This window comes from Manacus vitellinus, unplaced genomic scaffold (assembly GCF_001715985.3).
Source record: "Manacus vitellinus isolate BGI_N305 unplaced genomic scaffold, ASM171598v3 scaffold_13_pilon, whole genome shotgun sequence".
In the NCBI taxonomy this organism is placed as follows: Eukaryota; Metazoa; Chordata; class Aves; order Passeriformes; family Pipridae; genus Manacus; species Manacus vitellinus.
The window spans coordinates 859621-878608 of record NW_021938999.1 but is presented as its reverse complement, the minus strand read 5'-3'; the positions used below and the strand labels follow the sequence as shown (position 1 = coordinate 878608).

At 38.5% G+C, this 18988-nt stretch overlaps 1 protein-coding gene across 1 annotated transcript in view; it reads right to left on the bottom strand.

Annotated features, from left to right (window-relative positions):
- Positions 1-542: 542 nt before the first annotated feature.
- Positions 543-18988, bottom strand: part of KCND2 (potassium voltage-gated channel subfamily D member 2) — a 268944-nt gene continuing 250498 nt past the window's right edge. The window contains exons 3-6 of the mRNA XM_029958128.1: positions 11373-11471; positions 9745-9840; positions 5523-5770; positions 543-3758 (exon numbers count right to left, since the gene is read on the bottom strand). Coding sequence (XP_029813988.1) covers positions 3581-3758; positions 5523-5770; positions 9745-9840; positions 11373-11471 — 621 coding nt within the window. The 3' untranslated portion in view covers positions 543-3580. The remainder of the gene's footprint in view (positions 3759-5522; positions 5771-9744; positions 9841-11372; positions 11472-18988) is intronic.

The following is an 18988-nucleotide window of genomic DNA, read 5'->3' as shown; positions in this document are numbered from 1 at the left end:
AGCAGAGATGGCCATCACATGTACCAGTGCTGATACGCAGTTGATAGATCAGCATTGTCTGCAGTCAGCTGCCCTTTATTAGTGATACGTGATGTGTTGTTACCTGCTCTTATGCTACAAAAGGAGTTTGATCTCATGTGCACTAATATTTTATCAAGGGAATTTGATACCAGGTTTGAGGAGGCTTTGTAGCCTGGGAGGTTCAGCAGAGTGGTCGGTGTCTGGATGTACTGAAAACATAGCAGACATTTTTTTCAAGTACAGATAGAGATGTGGAGTTCATATTGCTGGAAATAATTTAGTGTTCTCTGCTGCTGCAGACTGGAAAGGGAATGGTGATGGTCACTGGCACAGAACAAGGGCAGCTCTGTGTAATGGAGCTGTGGCATCCTGGTCTCAATGGCTCTAGTATGGCTTAGATACACTCAACGGCTTGCCTGAAATTAATGTCTGGGACATTCACTGACTTCAGATATCATGTTCCTTTAAAATTACTAGAGGGGGGAAAAAAGTTTTCATGAATAAGTTATTGCAAAACCAGGTTGACCCATTCAAGCATGCAGATGTTTTATTTAAGTATTCCTCAAATGTCTATTTATTCAGCATAACACGTGTATTATGCTGCCTTCTGAAATACGATATATGACTGTCAAACAAAATTGTCAAAACAACAACCTCAGTTTCTTTGTATGATACACAGAAATAATTACATTTCATGTACAGTACAGATGCATTTTACAGTCATCAACAGTCATTCACTACCAAAACAGTATTTAAATCACCTAAAACACCAAAAAAAAAAGTGTATTTTCCAAATTCAGAATAAATTAATGGCTTTGCATGTGACATATGGAAAGAGGAGACAGGACTGGAATTCTGCAAAATCTTACTAAATTATCTCTTAAGCTGCGTTTTAAAAATGAAAGTACATGTTGCTTCAGGGGTATAACTTATGCAAGTGTATTGCTGTAGTGTGTTCTTTCTAGTGCCTATGAAAAGGAGAATAAAGAGCTTTTAAAGGACACGTGACCTGATGGAGTCAGTAGGTTTCCTGGGTTGTATCTAGACTGTACCAAAGTAGGTTTAGTAACTGCCTTTTTGCATTATTTAGCTGATATAGCTAGTCATGAAGTACCATGTGGCATAAAGAAGTTTTTGCAGATTGCTAACATCAAGGCAGTTTTTATATCAATAACTGTTTGGCAAAAGGCGGGGACCAAGTATGAGTAACCATGGGTAGAAGTAGGATGCAAGTAAAAACTCTGAGTGTGTTCTGCCTCTCCTTTAAACCCCACTAAAGTTTATGTAACCTACCAGCTTCAGCAGACCTACTGCAGTTTTCTAACGGGGTGGAAGAGAGGAGAGCAATGCCAGATAATGAACTCGGGCAGGGTTCCTCAGAAGGAGTGCTCCTCCTCTGGCTCAGAGGACAGCCTGTGCTTTTGTTCTCTGCTAAAGTTTGAAAGAAATATAGAAGCTCAGTTTACAATAAGTAAGTTACTCTGATTTGCAAAAATAGTGAGAAGGTAACTGCAAATTAACCAAGCTTCAAAATAAGTAAATGATAAAAGAGTAATGAATGGCATTATCTACTCTTTTTACTTGCAGTTTAATTCTAATATGTGACATTGTTGTATTTTGGTGTATATACTGTAGCATGATAGTCCATCATCTACTCTTCAATGTCTGAAAGACCAGCATTTGTGTGCAATAAAAAGTGTATCATCAGCAAGTTTCAGTTTTTAGTGGGTATTTTCTGTTAATGTAAATTTTCAGGTCAGTAGAATGCTAGCAAATACTATACTGAAACATACACTACTCAAACTATTAAATAACTGTGTTAATCATTTATTGTAATGGCATCTAATGCACTGAGCCTTTTGATTTATATGCATATTTTACTTTGCAGACATGCAATTATTTCTGATCCAGTGTTTTTGATGTATATATGTATGTATTGATATGCACATATTCCATGTATATTTGATGTATATGATGTATGGTATGTCATGAATATAAGAAGCATTATGATACATCTAACATACTCTCATGAAGGAAAATTATGCTTTTTTTATCAGAAGGGTTTCTGATAATATCATTGTGTTTTAAAAATGAAGCCAAAAAGCCTTAACTCGTAAAGCCTTCATATTAGCTTTTAGGCCTGTCCGTGTAGGCAAATTCCAATTGAAATCAATTATACTTTTATAGCTTTGAGACTCAATCAATTATTCTATCATTGTTCTTAGGTAATTAAATGTTTTTCACACAATATAAATTCTCAAACAAGTTTTAAGATGTAAGTTTACAGATAATTACAAAAAGAATTTAGCCATCATTTTTACTGAATGTCTTTCAGTGTCTTCCAGTGTAGCTAGTACTCTGGATGCTGCAGAATATGAGCAAGGAAGGTTTGGAGATAATTGTTAGCTGATCCCAAAAACACCTTTGTGGTAATTTTAATTTAAATAGGATTGATCCTGTGGCAGTACACTGAGACGAGAGGTTTGTTCTGAAAATACAGAAGTAGACAAGATGTCTGTGGAAGAAAGGACTGTGTTGATTTCATCAGTAGCCTTGAAATCCCAAATGGTACGGTGATGTTGGAGGGGGCAACAAACTGTCATAGAAATAAAGAATAGTGGACAAAAAGAACAATGACTGAACAGCACATTTGTGGTGCACAGTTTGGCTGTAAGATTATGTAAATGTTTGCCATTAGAAATTTTTAGTGTAGATGAAGTTGTGTAAAATACCTTAAAAAAAATATCCTGATTCCTGATACAACAGGTGTACAATGACTTATTGCAGTTGTAACAGTACCTAGGAAGCAAGATAAAACAATAGTAAATATTGAACTAACTGAACACCTTTAGTTCACTAATGAGTGTTTGAGTAAGAAATACTGCGTTTTTCAAAAGGGAAGTTATTTGTACAACTACCATGGAACATTAACAATCAGCTTGTTGTAAGTGCACGGAAATGCCCCTTTCTACAGTAATATTTTATCATGCCTAATCTGAAAAACAACAAAAGTAAACTGAGATCACAGCTCCAAATAATTTCAGCATGCATTATGGTTGTAGTTCTTTCAGTCAGTACAAACATATTTCATATGAGCATTTTTTCGTTCATTTTTTTACAGTTCCTCAACAAGTTTGTGGTTTATTAACAGGGAAAAAAAAAGACAGGTTATCAAAATGTTTTTCATTGTTTTGCATTCAGCAGGAACACAGGTTTCTATTTTTTCGTTTGTGTTTTTTTCTAAAAAGAGCTTTCATGATAAGAAGAAGCATCAATGGGGACATTTCATTGTGCTCATATAATAAGTCAGGATGGTCACAGAAGATTCCACCACGCATCAGTTCGGACAAGGGGTAAGAAACTCCTTTTGGTTCACACCCTATGACACCAACACCCACAAAGTGTTTTGTTTCTCCCGAACCTCTTGCTCTGTGTCCAGTGGCACACTCGTCAAGGGGTATTTTCTTTGTCAGCTCTCTCATTCCTCACGACTCGTTTTTCATTGCTTGAGCTCAGCTTGCAAGTGGTCTTTATGATAATTTATAAATAATTCCTTATTTTATAAAGCAGATACTCTGACAATGTTTCCTCCTGAATACTCAGGAGAGTCTGGCCTATCATCTCCTTCGGGTGTGGTGACCGGAGGTGTCGGGATGCTGATTATTGCTGTAGTGACATAAGGCTGCTCACAGTTTAGTTTAACACACTCTTCCACTTTGGCGTTTAAGCTGGAACGGCTGGAGGAAGAAACAAAAATCCAAGCAAATAGAAGGTCCATGTTACCACAAAACTCTTGTGTACCCGATTCCACTCCCTCACCCGGCCATCTCCATCCTGTCCCATTGGAGAGCTCTAAGTGCAGAACAGCACTACCCCAATACCCTGCACCCCAGCAGCAGGTGGTCCATGGCTTTGTCCATGTCCCTTTGTCCCTTCCTTTCCACCATTTTTCAGCACTTCTCAGCCTAAGTGTTTCTGAACAGGGGAAGCATTTGAGCAAACTTAGCATAGCCAAGTTACTTGCTATGCAGGAAAGTGGAAACTAAGGGCCAGTCCCAGTCTCCTGCATATTCCTCAATGCCATGCTTATTTAAGAACATTGTGTATTTTAAGAACATTTTGATAATAGGAAAAATTTCTTCACTAAAATCGTTGTCAGACATTGGAACAGACTGCCAAGGGAAATGGTGGAATCACCACCTTCAAAAGGTGTGTGGATGTGGCACTTGGAAATGTGGTTTAGTGGTAAATGTGATAGCACTGGGTTAATGGTTGGACTCAATGATCTTGGAGGCCTTTTCCAACCTTAGTGATTCTATGATTCTATGTATATTCTGTGTCATCAATAGTAATATTGCATTATATGCACTACTTAAGGTTGAGTTAATATGTTCATGGTGTTGTTGCGGTATTTCTGCATCATAAGAAACTTGTAAAACTCAGACTATTTCAAGGTGAGACCAGCATTTTATGCTTGTGTTTTTAGGTTTTTTTCTAGCACAAAGCTGGTGCTTTGTGTTTTTGCATAGTTGGTGTCTTGAAATATGGTGCAGGCAAGTCCTCTAGCAGAGAAAGGATGGATCCAGGCAGAATATTTCCTGAAAAGCTAAGACAGGTTGGAGCTTTGTGCTGGCCAGGAGGTCTCATTGCACAACAGCTGAAAAACTTCAGTAGCCACAAGCTGCTGGATTGTTCATGGAAGTGAAATCCAAACCTAGTAACTACACAAAGGAAGCTACTCAAAAGTAGCTTAACAAGACAATCTCTATAGCAACTAGTACTAAAAATCCTTCCTTATTGAAGGGTGGCATGTATGACTTCAGTAGAAAATACTTCTGGGTCTCCTGAGACCTTTACTGTGTTTTCAGAGGTGGTATTCAGATACACCTGAAAGCCAGATGATTTACTTGTGGGAGTAGAGGGACATTCAGTAAACTACAGACTCTTAAACTGCATTTTCCTCACTTTTGTAATAACTCCTCAGACTAGAAAATACATTTTCTTATCCATTTCATATTTTTTTCATTTAGAAGAGTCTTCCTTATGACTACTACACTTAGGACTCTGGAAATCAGTTTTATGTCTCTGCTCTGCAGAAATGTGAGGAAGTCTTATTTCCTCTGCTTCTGAAATATTAGAATTGCACATTTTTCTTTGCAAAATTTTTCTTCTCATGTGTTTGCTCACAGCATATAATATTTGGTGCTCTATTTCATTTGGGGTCTCCGGATGCTATTTGCTGCAAACAGTACACAGTAGTTTGTGGGGAGGGCCTGAGAGGGCAGAAATGAATATAAACAGACTATCCTATTATCTTGGATTAAGCTTGGAGTAAAAGAAGTGCAGAACATACATATAAAAATGCATAACTCTTTTTAGGTGACCGTTAGACTCTCATCTTTAGCTTCACTGCCTGCCTATGGAGGCCACAACACCTCTACAACTCTTCTCTAACAAAGTCAGGAGCTTCAGCTCTCGGTGTGCTGATGCACGAGAAGTACCTGTTAGACAGTGGTGTCCTCTCCACACATCTGATCTGGATGGTGCTGAGCTCTTGTACACTGCCTGGGCGGCTGCCAGCGATGGCGGTGTTCGGGATGCGGTAAGTCTTTTTATGTCTTCGTGAGCAGCAAGTGCTGGTGACACCTTGTTGAGATGAAATAGAGGGGCTGTGGCTTGGAGGTCTGTTGACTGTAGAAACCTCCATACAGCTCTCTTCGTAGACTTGCTCATCCACAAACTCGTGGTTCTAGCCAGAGGAATCCAACAAAGGGACAAAGCACACACAGAGAGATAATTGAAGTGAAAATATTAATCATGATTGTTTAAAGGCTTAAACTGACAAAACTGAATAAACTGGGAAAGTTAGACAGCTTATTCTTGATTATAGTGTTTAGCCCATATTAGCCTGGGCTCAATACCAATACAAATGTAAATGCTGGAACAAAACACTCAGAGCTCTAAACAAGAAAATGTTAATCCAAATTATTTTGCAAAATAGCATGTGATTGTAATGTAGTTTGCATTATAAATATCTGTATAATCTATGAAGTACCACAAAATAGAGATTATGTTTATTAATAAAATGCAAGTGATGCTTATGTAAACACTCTAAATGTCAACTGGAAATAAATAAGATTTATTATATTGAACTATAATACAATAAAATTCATAAATATTTTCCAGATTAGTTTAGAAAGCTTCCTTTTGAATTACATGTTATAAATCAGGAGCTGAAACATGTTTTGAGGTGTGCAACTGAAGAAAAACATTCAAACAAATAGAAGTTCTCATTAAAGGAGATGAGATGGTTACTTAAAAGCATCTAAAAAGCTCCTAATTACTATAGATGGATATATCAAAAGCAGTTTAGAGGACTGAGAATTTTAGTTAAATGAAGTCCTCTTTATTCATGCAATCTTTGCTTAATCCTAGTAGTTTTATAGGGTGGTCACAAAGATGAATCCAAAGTCACTCAAACAGCCAGTTTACATTGATTTGGCAGGTGATTAGGGAGCATTTCACACTCAGACACAGTTTCCACGTTTTTGTGCAAAAGAGCATGAAATACTGGTGTTCCTTATGGCAGTGAGGGAGGGAGGGAAGAAAGTTTTATTCTCACTTAAAAGTAGAAATCCAAACTAAGTAGAGATTAAGATATGTTCACACGCAGTTTGAGAAACCCTCATTTTTAAAGAAAAATCTTTCCATTTTCCACTCTGTATCCTAAGAATGTTTTAGGGGAATGGTTTAGGGAGCATGTTGAGGATTGTCTTACACTCTACTTGGTCCCACATCAAATTTGTAAACCTGCTGTGTTTTTCTGTATTAGAATGAGGTAAATTATTTTTCCCCTAAAAAGCGATGCACTAATTGGAAAGGTGCTGATGTTGTTCAGAATTGCCATGCTGTGCCAATATAAAACATGTGAACAAAGTAAACAGAATAACAGCTGTGTCCAAGCGTTTGCAACAAATGGAAATACCTTTATTCGTATATTATTTTTATTTCAATTTCTTCTGTTCTTCTTCACTTAGACATAAGTTTGTGTGAACTAAGAGTTGTTGAGGAATGCAAATTTCAAGTGATAGAGAAAGAAAGAACTCGCTTGAAAAGCGACTTCTGTAAGGCATGTGTCAGTCACAGTTAGGATTTTGAACATGATCACAACAGTAGACATAAAATTCAGAGAGAAAAATTAACCTAATTGCCATCTTTAGATTACATTCAGGGGCTTGCAGTATGTTTGCCAAGAACACTGCAGTTTTTCTGATTAAAATAATTTTGTGCTTCCTAAAACTTTTATGGAGCAACCAACAGGAATTCAATTTGCAGGGACCATTAAAGTTTTATTGACTGAACTTTTAATATAGACTGGAAACATTTTGAAATGCTATAATGGCTCCAGTTAATAGATTTGATTATATTTTTAATTAACTGTTCTTAAATTAGCTAAAAGTAGCCTGTACAATATAACTTTTAGTGCAATTAGTTTCATCATTAATGTAATTTTCACAAAATTCCATAACATTACCCACTCTGCATTTCTGAGAGTGGAGGAGATCTTATCCTATTGACTTTCCAATGAAAAGAGAAAATATGCCTTTTCTTAGCATCATGTGGACTGATGCTTATACCATTATGGATGGTGAGAGTCCAGGAAGATATGTCACCCTTGCTGTTATACCACGAACCTTGCCAGAAACTTGCCACATTCCACATGCTGAGGGCCAAAAATGCCAAGTTCCCAGTAAAATGTTAGGAATGCATGATCTGCAGAATATAACTTGGAACTGCTGCATACATTTTTGTGTTCATATGTCATATGAAATCAGTACTCATAGCAGGACCCAACAAAAGGAAAAAAGTAGATTATGTGCAAATGTAAGAAACAAGATAATACTTGCTTTGTAGAGTTTTTTTTTCTTTTTTTTTTTTAAAGGAAAAAAAAATAAGGAAAAAAAGATTTTACATATTCCGCCATTATGATTAGAGGAACCATGAAACTTTGGGAGCCGAATTCAGCTCCTACCAAATGATTAGCAATTTTTTTCCATGATTTCTGTAAGAGTTTGACAAGACCTATGGTTTTTAAATATGTTTGTAAAGTTCCACTGTGGAAAAATTTTAAAGGCAGATTGCTATTATCCAGTTCTAGTACAAAATGCCTCAAAAATGTTCCAAAAAGACCCGGCCTGAATCTTGGCAAAGAAACCACATTATATTCTGAACAGGATGCAAGACATTTTGTCCTACAACACATTATGTAATAATGAATACTCCTAAAGAAAAGAGGAGGCATAAGCACCTGTGGAACGACATATTGCTATCTAAGTGATGTAACAACTGGGCCCTATTATTTACAAAGAAATGCTCTCAAAAGGAAAACATTAGATTACACACATACATACATACATAATGTCTTAATTTTAATAAAAATTTAATGTCTGTTGTGGGAAAAATTTTTACTTGTTTGTTTTTTTTGAGAAAGAACAGAAAGACTTTTATAGTAATCTCCATCAACTATAGCAGAAGCGGTATTGACTCTTTTAATGAAAATCTAAAGCTAGACTATAAAGATTAGAAAAAAAGGCAAATAAAATAGCACCAAGTTCCACTCTGTATACAAACCTTAAAGAGGAATCATGTCATTTTCTATATGAAACTGGAACTTATAAAACTAGATACAAATTTGTAAATGGTGGTTTCATGGATGTTGACCAATTTATCCTCAATACAAGATAAATTCTGCATGGCAGTATACCACACACAAAAATACAAACATACAAGGAGATAATTTTAGCAATGCTCTGTGTGAAATTCTCAAATCTACAAATACTAAATTCAATATAAATATTTATGTTGTTATCTTTTATCATTATCCTTAAGAAATGACATAAAAGAGGAAACAGTGTAAAATTAAGAATGATTAGGGCTATTTCTGTGACCTTATCTTTCTAGAAATATACTATTAGTAAACATGGCACTTAGTTATTACTAAACTGTAATTCTGCTATCCTTTATTGTTTTATAATTATGCAGGTATTGATCAGGTGAAAATATAGAGAGCACATAATAAGTAATTCTTTTGAGTTATAAGGACTTTCAAATCTAGAGGAGCATATTTGAGCCATGAGGAATTACATCAGTAATTTCTACAGGGATCTCAGCACCTAAATGGAAGCAAAGATACTTGGAAAGCTTTGCACCTGCATCTGGATTAAGCACTTGAATTTTCAAAATAGAATGCTGGGTGGTCCTCTTTTACAGTCACTGCAGTGAGAATAGTGTTCATGTCAGAGGACGCAGTCAGCATATCTCCCTGCACAAAATTCCAACATCTGCTCAGGCAAAAACTTGCTTTGAGTGCACTGAGTATCGAATGTATAAGGACTACAAATTGTAGTTTATGAAGTGTATTGCAGAAAAGTGCAAATAAGAACATCATGGAGCATGAGAAAACCATACCAAAAGTCACATATACAGCTTGGCTAAACCGGTGCCATCTCACTGATGTCAGTATCTTTCACCCTGGATGAGGCTCTCATCCAGGATCTATTATTTATGTGCATTGGGTATATTGCCTTAAAGTAAGATAAAATAGCTTTTCTTTCCATCTAACTGCTTTAATATAAAGGCTTATTAATTAGAAGAGATAACTGAAAACATTCAAAAATATACTGGTGTTGGAATTCACAGGAAAACACAGTTCTCTCTTCTTACCGTGGTTTTTTCCAGGCAGTGAAGCAGGTGGTGGTGCTGTGTTTCAAAGGAAGAGCCAGCTTTGCCAACAAAGGCCTGTTCTTCTTCAGTGGAGGACTGTTGATACATAGAACTCCATATTATTCTCATTTTTGAACAAGAGGGCTCTTATTCAAATATTTGATCAGAACTAATCTGGATTGTACACGGTAGCATAACTGCAATGCTTTTTCTACACAGTATAACCCAAATTATTTTGCATTTGAGTTTTCTTTTGCTTGTTTTTTAATCAAACTGTTTTCTTCTCTTCCCTTGCACCTCCTGTTAAATATTCCCATCTAAGGTCTTTTAAACATACACAAAATAGTACAATTTACAAGTGCAATCAACATGTGAGCTTTGAATGCTGGATCAACACAGGCTTAAAATTATAATCAATTTAAGTGACAGTGAATTTTTTTTTCCTGGGAATGTGCCTCATTTGAAGGAAATTAAACATAGCTGTCCTCCTGGGATCATTTCATAGCACTGAAGAATTTGTGGTATTTTTGCTTACACAAAAATTCATGTCAGTGATCCCAGTCTGCTGGGTTTGGAAAACTTATAGCAAATGTTATAGACAGAATAAAGTAGAAAGCATCCATTGTTTATTAATTGCTTTCATAATTATTCACTTGAAAGCAAAAAACTAGGGGAGGAAGCAGGATAATAGGAGAGATTACAATTCAGCTTAGGGATATTTGAAATCTGCATGGTAATTAAGCTGTTTTGTGTCTTTTAAGTTCAAATACTTGAGTTCTTTCAAAAAGAAGAGGAAACGAGGGCTCTAACTGCTCATCTTTTGTGTTAAAGAGAACAGACGGACAGACAGCCACTTCCTTCTTTTCTGGATACAGGTTAGAGCATCTGGCTGTTTAACACATATTGAACAGAGAGGGCATAGAGGAATGAAAGCTTTCCCTCAAGGCATTGCCTAAATGCCAGAAAACAACATTAAAAAAACGCTGTGTCTTTTGTCTTTCTCATCTGGGTACGACTGAGCAGCCAAGGGGCTGACTCCCAGCAGCGTAGGTCACTGTGGATCCCAGTCCCAGCTGCTGGTCATGGCTTCCTTGGCAGGGGTAAGAGGGGATTCGCTTCAGGTAACATTAGATTTCAATGCATTTGAATAATCACCAAGATTCTTCTTAAACCAAAGTAGGTGCTTCGAGGGAACTCTTTTCACTCTGCAACATCCCTCTGTGCACACAGTACCCAGGAGCTGCCTCTTTCCACACTGAAAATGAAACCTGGCTTTGTCACCCATCTTCTTCCTGTTTAAAGCCAAGTGAGATAAATCAAAACTACCACTTAAGAGGCAAATGCTCTGTACTTTCTTAATGGGTTCTTCTACAAGATCTCTAAAAATGTGGGTTACATTGAATCCAGCATTTCTATCTGGACATTTCCCTCATCTCTTAATATCCCATCATTGACTCATAAGCTTCTTTTAACAATAGTAATTGTCCAATTTATCCTTCCTTAATCTACCTCTAAAGATAACCTTGCCGAAAGCCCCAAGGTGACTTGCCCTGGTGATAAGTAGAATAAGCTACTGCTGGGCTGTCATTAAGGTGTTCCTCCGGAGGTGGAGGAAACACAAACATTACCTGCTGCAGCTGGTTACTCAGCAAGCCATTTCGTTTGCTCTGCATGTAGGCGTTAGCACTCCCACTCTTTGCCGCACGAATTCGAGCAAGCCTGGCTTTCTGTGTAATAGATAAAAGGAAGAGTGTCACTTGTACTCATATCCATTATCCTGTTTATCTAAAACTGCTAATTGGAATCAGCTGCTTATGAATACCAATATCACAGCAACTGACAGACTGCATTGCATCCATCCTCCAGGTGGAGCAAATCACAAGCATCTTCCCATTTAAAATGCAAATGATTCAAGTTTTTATTTATTTGCATGCATTAGCTAACAAGAACAATGATTTTGGAGAAGGGATTAGACGGATCAGGATGGAAGTGGCTCCCTTTTTTATTTTTTCATTGCTGTAACTGTGCCACTCCTTACGTCTTGTGGGGCAAAAACATGGACATCCATCTCAGCTGTTACTGCAATGAAAATCTCTTTGAAGGGGTGTAAGACCCCAAGTCTTGAGCTACAAGCTCACCAAAGGGGTTTTACTTTGAAAGTATACAAGGCTCCAACAAAATCCACCCTCCAGATTACTGGAATAGCCCTCAGTTCTTTTAACAATTTAAGAGAGACCACAAAGGAGAAAAGCTACACCCGTTTTCTCAGGGGGTACTTCTGCTGGTAAACTTTAGAAAATAAGTACACTTGACAAATGTTTAAAGGGTAGCATACAACCAAAACAAAGCATTCCACAAAGCATTGACTTAGAACATCCTAATCCATACAATTTGTCAAAATCCAGCCCATCCAGTCCTAAGTTACCCAAAATATTAAGAAAGGACATTAGGAGAAGAAGTAAAGAAAGAGAGAGAAAAAGAGAAATATAGCTATTATCCCTAGATCCAGCATAGGTCCAGCTACAAGAGTATAGAAGATGGAGAATTCAGACATGTGATCACAGGTCCTTAGTTTTATCTGCTCTGGCCCCCTGTGGCCACCCCGCCCAGGCGGGACTTCTGGCCCACTGGCCACTCTGGGGCTCCATGGCAGGTTGAAGGGTGGTGGTCCCACTGTTTGAGCTAATCAGAGGCTGGGTTAGGGGTTCCACTGGGCATGGTGTGGACAGTGCTCCTAGGCTGCCTTTGACTTGGGCAGCTCCAGGGTTGCCCAAGGAGGAACCAAGGGGCTGGATTGGGACAGGGCATCACCTCACCTAAGTGAAATTTGACCTGTCCCCTCCCCCAGCCCCTCTGCTGCTTGAGTTAGTCCCAGCCAATAATTAATGTAGTAATCCAGTGTCTCACAAAGGGAATAAATGGTTCAGAATAAAACATAATATTGCAATGTTTGTGAATGGGTTTCTCAGAGTCTTCTGAGTTTTTGGAGTACCAGAATGTGGTAGTGCTTTTATCCTGTCTCCCAGCTAAGTTCCTGAATGCTTGCCAGGCATTCTGCTTGCCAGAATCATAGAAGTGAATCACAGAAAGGCTTGGGTTGGGAGGGGCCTTTAAGATCATCTAGTTCCAACCCCTCACCATGGGCAGAGATACCACTCACTAAGTCAGGTTGCTCAGGGCCCCATCCAGCCTGGCCTTGAACACATCCAGGGATCAGGCATGCACAACTTCTCTGGGGAACCTGTTCCAGTGCTTCACCACCTTCCAAATAAAGAATTTCTTCCCAGCATCTAAACTCAACCTTCCCTCTTTCAGTTTAAAACCATTGCATGTTGTCCTGTCACTATCTGCCCATATAAAAAGTCCCTCTCCCACCCTTTTATAAGCACCTTTTAGGTACTGGAAGGTTGTGATGAGGCTCCTTAGAGCCTTCTCCAGGCTGAGCAACCTCAGCTCTCTTAGCCTATATTCATAGGAGAGGTGCTTCAGCCCTCTGATCATCTCTGTGGCCCTCTTGACCTGCTCTAACAGGTCCATGTCTTACTTGTGCTGAGGACCCCAGAGCAGGATGCAGTACTCCAGGTGGGGTCTCACAAGGGAGAGTGGGAGAATCCCCTCCCTTGATCTGCTGGCCACCCTGCTTTTGATGAAGTCCAGGACATGGTTGACTCTCTGGACTATGAGTGTACACTATTGGCTCATGTCCAGCTTTTCACCCATGAGAACCCCCAGGTCCTTCTCTGAAGGGCTGTTCTTAATGACTTCTCCCAGTCTGTACTTATATCTGGGATTGCCCTGGCCCAGGTGCAAGCACCTTGCACTTGAATTTATTATCTTCATAAAGTTCTCATGGGCCCATTTCTCAAGTTTGTCCAGGTCCCTCTGGATGGCATCCCCTCCTTCTTTTCTGTCGAGTGCACCGCTCAGCTTTGTGTCATCTGCAAACTTGCTGAGGGTCCACTTGATTATTGCCTGTGTCACTAATGAATATATTGAAGGGCACTAGTCCCAAGATAGAACCCTGGGGGTGGGACACTTATCACTGGCTTCCACCTACCTCTTCATGTCTGTTGGTATAATCAGATTTAATACTTATTGTTACTGGTCATAGACTGTTCACAACCTGATTTTTCAGAGACTGCAAGTATCGAATTGCTGAGAGAAATGTGAGATTTCTCATGTGAGCCTCATTGCTTGTGAAGGTGACTTTCATTCCAGAGTACAAGGAGGTTCATGAGTGAAGGACATTTTGCATCCACTGATTTTGTACAACAGCTAGAACTCAGAATTAGGGGAAAGCATGAAGAATAGACTCTCTCAACTAATGATGTGGAAAACAGAAGCTTTTATGGAGTTTCCAGGATGATGTCCTGGTTCTGTAATTTTTTGTGGCTGGTTACATGTGTGAAAGGGAGTCTGAGTTTATCCTCAAAGTTAGGTTTCTGATTCTGAAAGGCAAATGCCAAGCAGCATCTGGAGTTGAATGGCTGCTGAAACAGAAAAGGATATGCAGTGAAGAACTTAAAAACCTGACTTTGATATATTAATAGGGATTTTCATATCTAATACTTAGTTGATATTTTCAAAAAATAGAGGGAGAATTTTCCTCCCTCCCCCAAATTTCTGTGACATTAAATGTCAGCATGAAATGACTTAGAATCCCTGAACTCTTACAGAGGGAAGCAGCCTGGTTACTGCAGCCACCAGATCTCTCTGGCACGATTAGTAATTAACTTACTACGAGAAATGGCTCAACACCACGCTTCTTTGCACTCACAGCCTCAAACTCACAGATCTTCTGAACAGCCTGCCAAGAAATTCATAACAGCTAACAGCAAACATGGCTTACGTTATATGTCATGCATTTATTATCTTTTAATTGTTTTGAAGGAGAATAAGCTAATGCTCTGCATGCGTGCATCACTGAGCCAAAAAGCTCACGAGAGGCTGTTTCCTGATTTTGTGATACATTGGCCATTTTAGAATAACACATTGGTTTATCAACTTCCTTTGAGCACACAGCCTTTCCAGCAATGTAGTTAACGCATCTCAATCTAGTGGTAAGGAGAAGAGATGCCTGATGACCTGGCCTGGGGTCCCCAGGAGCGACCAGTGTGGGGAACTGTTCACAGCTCCCACCCTCCTGGCTTATGTGGGCTCTTTGGTGGCACATTCAAGGCTACCAGCAGGGTTAGGGCTCATTCCTCAGGACTAGCAATTAAAAATCCCCTTGGGCAGGCAGAAAATAGATTATTTTCTAGGGGGTGCTCCTGAGATGCAACTCCAGCATGCTGGGCTGAAGGCTGGGGGAAGAGCTTTACCTGCACCACTGAATAGTCATGGGTTGAGACGTGCACTTGGTTATGTTCATAAATATATCAAAAGGTCTCTCTGTTTTGTCTTAGGAGCTTGAGACGCTTTGGAAATGTCTTTACAGTGTGCAGCTTGGAGTCCCATAAATAAGTTATTTCAGTCACAAATGTTTTAGCTGTGGTACTTTTCAGTCTGCTCTTTATACAGGGAGATTCATTAGATTTAATGAACAGACATTTTACATACATTAGTTGTGCTTTTCATTTTAACATGCATATTCATTTTCTTCTTGGTGATTGAAGCAATAATTATGGTGCAGCACCATTTAATAAAGAAATATGAAAAACATAACAGTTCATCAGACCATCTTAATATATCAAAGTGTTACACATATATAATAGGAAGGCTGTACTTTTGATGTGAAGATTTTAAATTGCTTTGCAAATATGAATTTATTGCATCTTAGAAAGCTTTTGTGAGCTAGAAAGTAATAGCTTACATCTTTCTAGCTGAGACTCATTGAGATGGCCTGAATTTACATCATTTACCAAAGAGAAGATAGTAAATCTATTACCAAGACAGGAACCAGATATTGTGGCTTCCATGTTTATACTTCAGCTTACAGAAAATAGTCCTGAAACTGGAGGTGTTTACAAATCTGTTAAAGTGATAAGACTTATTTTCAGTGCTTCTGATTTCAGTGCTGCCTGATTTATATAAGAGCCTGTAGTATGAGCAGTCTAGTGACTTCTCACATTTGCTATCAAGAAATCATTAAAAGCTCATGTCATGCACAGGATTTTAAGGGCTGTGTGCTGGGGATTGAATTCCCATAAAAGGCAGCAAAATGACATGATGACATCAGTAAAACTGTGATTACAGAAGACCTACATTTTCCTTTAGTCTGCATTTTCTGCCATATGTAACAGAAAGGGAGTGACAACTGCCCCTTTGAACCACTACAAAGCCCTTCCTAACCCTCCTCTTTCATGGAATATCTAGCAAAATAAAGAAAGGATTAAGTTCTCTCGCAGTAGATGATATCTTTGCTGTGAGGTTTCCCCTGTTAGCCTCCAAATATGAAAATTTGGTTATTTTTACATGGTCTAAGGCTAAACCAATGTAGCTGAAATATAGTTCTTTTACATATTCTAAGGAAATTCCACCATAATCATCTCATCTGCAGTTTCCTAAAGAAATTGATGACCAGCTCTAATTCTTACCACATCCTTTGAATTTGCACTGAGCTTCTCTTTTGAATGCACCTCTTTCTTTTTTCAAGCTTCAAATTTTACAACTTAGAGGTGCATTCTTGTCTGTGGCTGCATTTATAGAAATCTCACAAAGGGAATTCACTGTTATTCAACAACAGTTAAGTCTGTCAATTTTAGAAATATAAATTTATTTTCACAAGGTTTTAAGTAGTACTCAGTGTAACACTATGGGGTATATACAACATCCAGCTTTTAACATTCAGATGCCTTCAGCTGTCCAGCTATTTTAGGAGAGAGATTTTATCAGGAACATTTTAGGGCAGGGCTTACTGAAGTACTGGGAATCATTTTTGGCAAGATTCTCTTCAACTTGCTATACAAGAAGCCTGGGGTAGCCTAGGTAATTTAGTACTTAGATAGCTCCTGTTGTTTCCTGCTGCTCTCCAGACTATATGAATGTCTTACTAGAAAAACTCAAAAGTTACTAATTACTTACCTTATGGTTATTATTTTTTAATGATTTTGTACATTTAAAATATTGAAATTCCTTCACAGGAATTTTAAAATGTTAGCACAGAGTTGGTTTTCTTCACAGTAGCTGGTATGGGGCTGTGCTTTGGGTTTGTGCTGAAAACAGTGTTGATAATTCAGGGATGTTTTAGTTACTGCTGTGCAGTGCTTGTACAGAGCCAAGGCCTTTTCTGCTCCTCAGCTGTCCAGCTGAAGAGGCTGGGGATGGACAGGGAGTTGAGGGGGAGATATTGACAGGACAGCTGACCCCAGATGACCAGAGGGATATTGCATCCCATATGGCAACATGCTAAGCAATAAAAGTGGATGGTGGTGGAGACTGGCAGGGGCTGCCCTTGCTCTGGAACTGGCTTGGTGCTGAGCAATTGTTTCCTTTTGCATCGCTTTTTTTCCTTGGATTTGCTCCCCCTCACCCCTTTCTGCTGGTTTCTTTCCCTTCCTTTTGAAAAAGATTAGACTGTCTTTATTCCACCCACAATTTTTTTCACTTTTATCCTTCTGATTTTCACCCCATCCCTCTGGGGAGGAGAGATCGAGCAGCAGGGTGGTGTTTGACTGCCTGCCTGGGCTAAACCAAAACACTGTGGCTCATAGAGCAAGGGCCAAAATTATCAAAAAAATCAATTACATTGTTTTTATAGAATTGTTTTGTTGTGTGGTCTTTCATAAATCCATCCTGTGTGTTTGTTTTTAAGTGAAAAATCAGGCCCACATTTCATGCTCTGATTTTCTAATTTTCAGTAATTGCAAATAATTGACTTCATATTACCTGACATAATTTACAGGACATCGGTACATAATAAAGAAGAAAATGTTGTTTACTTTGTACATTAATAGATGTGGAATTCAATAAGGTTCATATATTTCTTGGGTCATACCTTACTTTCACAATCTATTCAAATTATTGTTCAGTAAACACAAGTTCTAGGGTTTTTTTTTGCTAAATTCAAAAATCTTGGATAAGCTGTTAGTTATGTTTCTGCAACCCCCCCTGAGATTAACAGCCTATCTCATATAGAGAAGTCAAAATGGCTAGCAGGGTTCCCTGTTGCAAACATTCAATTCCAGACTGCCAGGTGCTGTTAAGCAGTTATTGGAGTTTATCCGGGAGCCATTTATAATTAGCTAGTAACTAATTCTTCATAACTTGACAGATAAATGCATCATGTACAATCAATAAATAATAAAGCAAAGCCAATCTTCAGGATATATTTTTCTTTGTGTAGGTCAAAGACTGCACTCAAATGGAAGATTCAGGTTGAATTTCATGTCTGAAGTCAAGTTCTGGAGCTGATGAAGGTTGTTTGGGTGTTCTGCTGAGGCACCATGCAAGGTCACTCTAGGGAGAAAGTGCTTAAGCAACTAAAATTAAGGCTCCTTTGTTTATCAGATAATGAACAATACTGGGCAGAAGTACCTGCACTTAGGTACTTGCTGGCTAAGAGGACACAAGGCTGTTGCTTTCCAAAGATGTAGAAAAACAGATGCATGGAAAACTGAGAAGCATCTAGCAAGCGATGCTTCATTTATGGTAAGGATGTTATAATCATAATTGCTGCTGCAGTATGCTGGGATGGACCTTTGTGTCCAAGCTGCCAGACACTTGTTCCAAGAAGGCAGCTGTGCCTCCTCCTATCTCTTCCCTGGGCTCGTAGTCATCCCAGTGAACATGGCACTGTGAGGGTCCTGCCAAATCATAGCCCTTGCTCCCTATCAAATACAGAATAGGAAATGGTATCCAAGCTTGCCTAAATCTTTCTTTTTTCCTTTTCCATTCTTTCCTTTCCTTTTTCCTTTCCCCTCCTTTCATTGCTTTTGTACATGACTAGTTACAACACACCTGTCATTAGCTTTACCACCTGCAGGCACTGATGGGCAACCAAAATAACTTGGCCTCTTGAAGTTGTCTCTAGCTGAGAAAAGCTCCACAAATAGTATTCTTCCAAACTGTCTCACTAGTGATAAATCTGCTTGAGAAGAAGGCACAGTAAGACTACAGGGCATAATTAGTTCTGCCCTGAATTCCAATTTCTATTTTGGATTATTTATTCATTTATTGTCAGGGTAGGTCAGATCCTTGGACCTTATTATCTGATAGAATACAACATTCTGATAAACAGATGATTTTGTTTTTGTTTTGTTTTCCACTCTTTTTTTGTTTAAAAACAGCTTCTTGATTGCAAGAA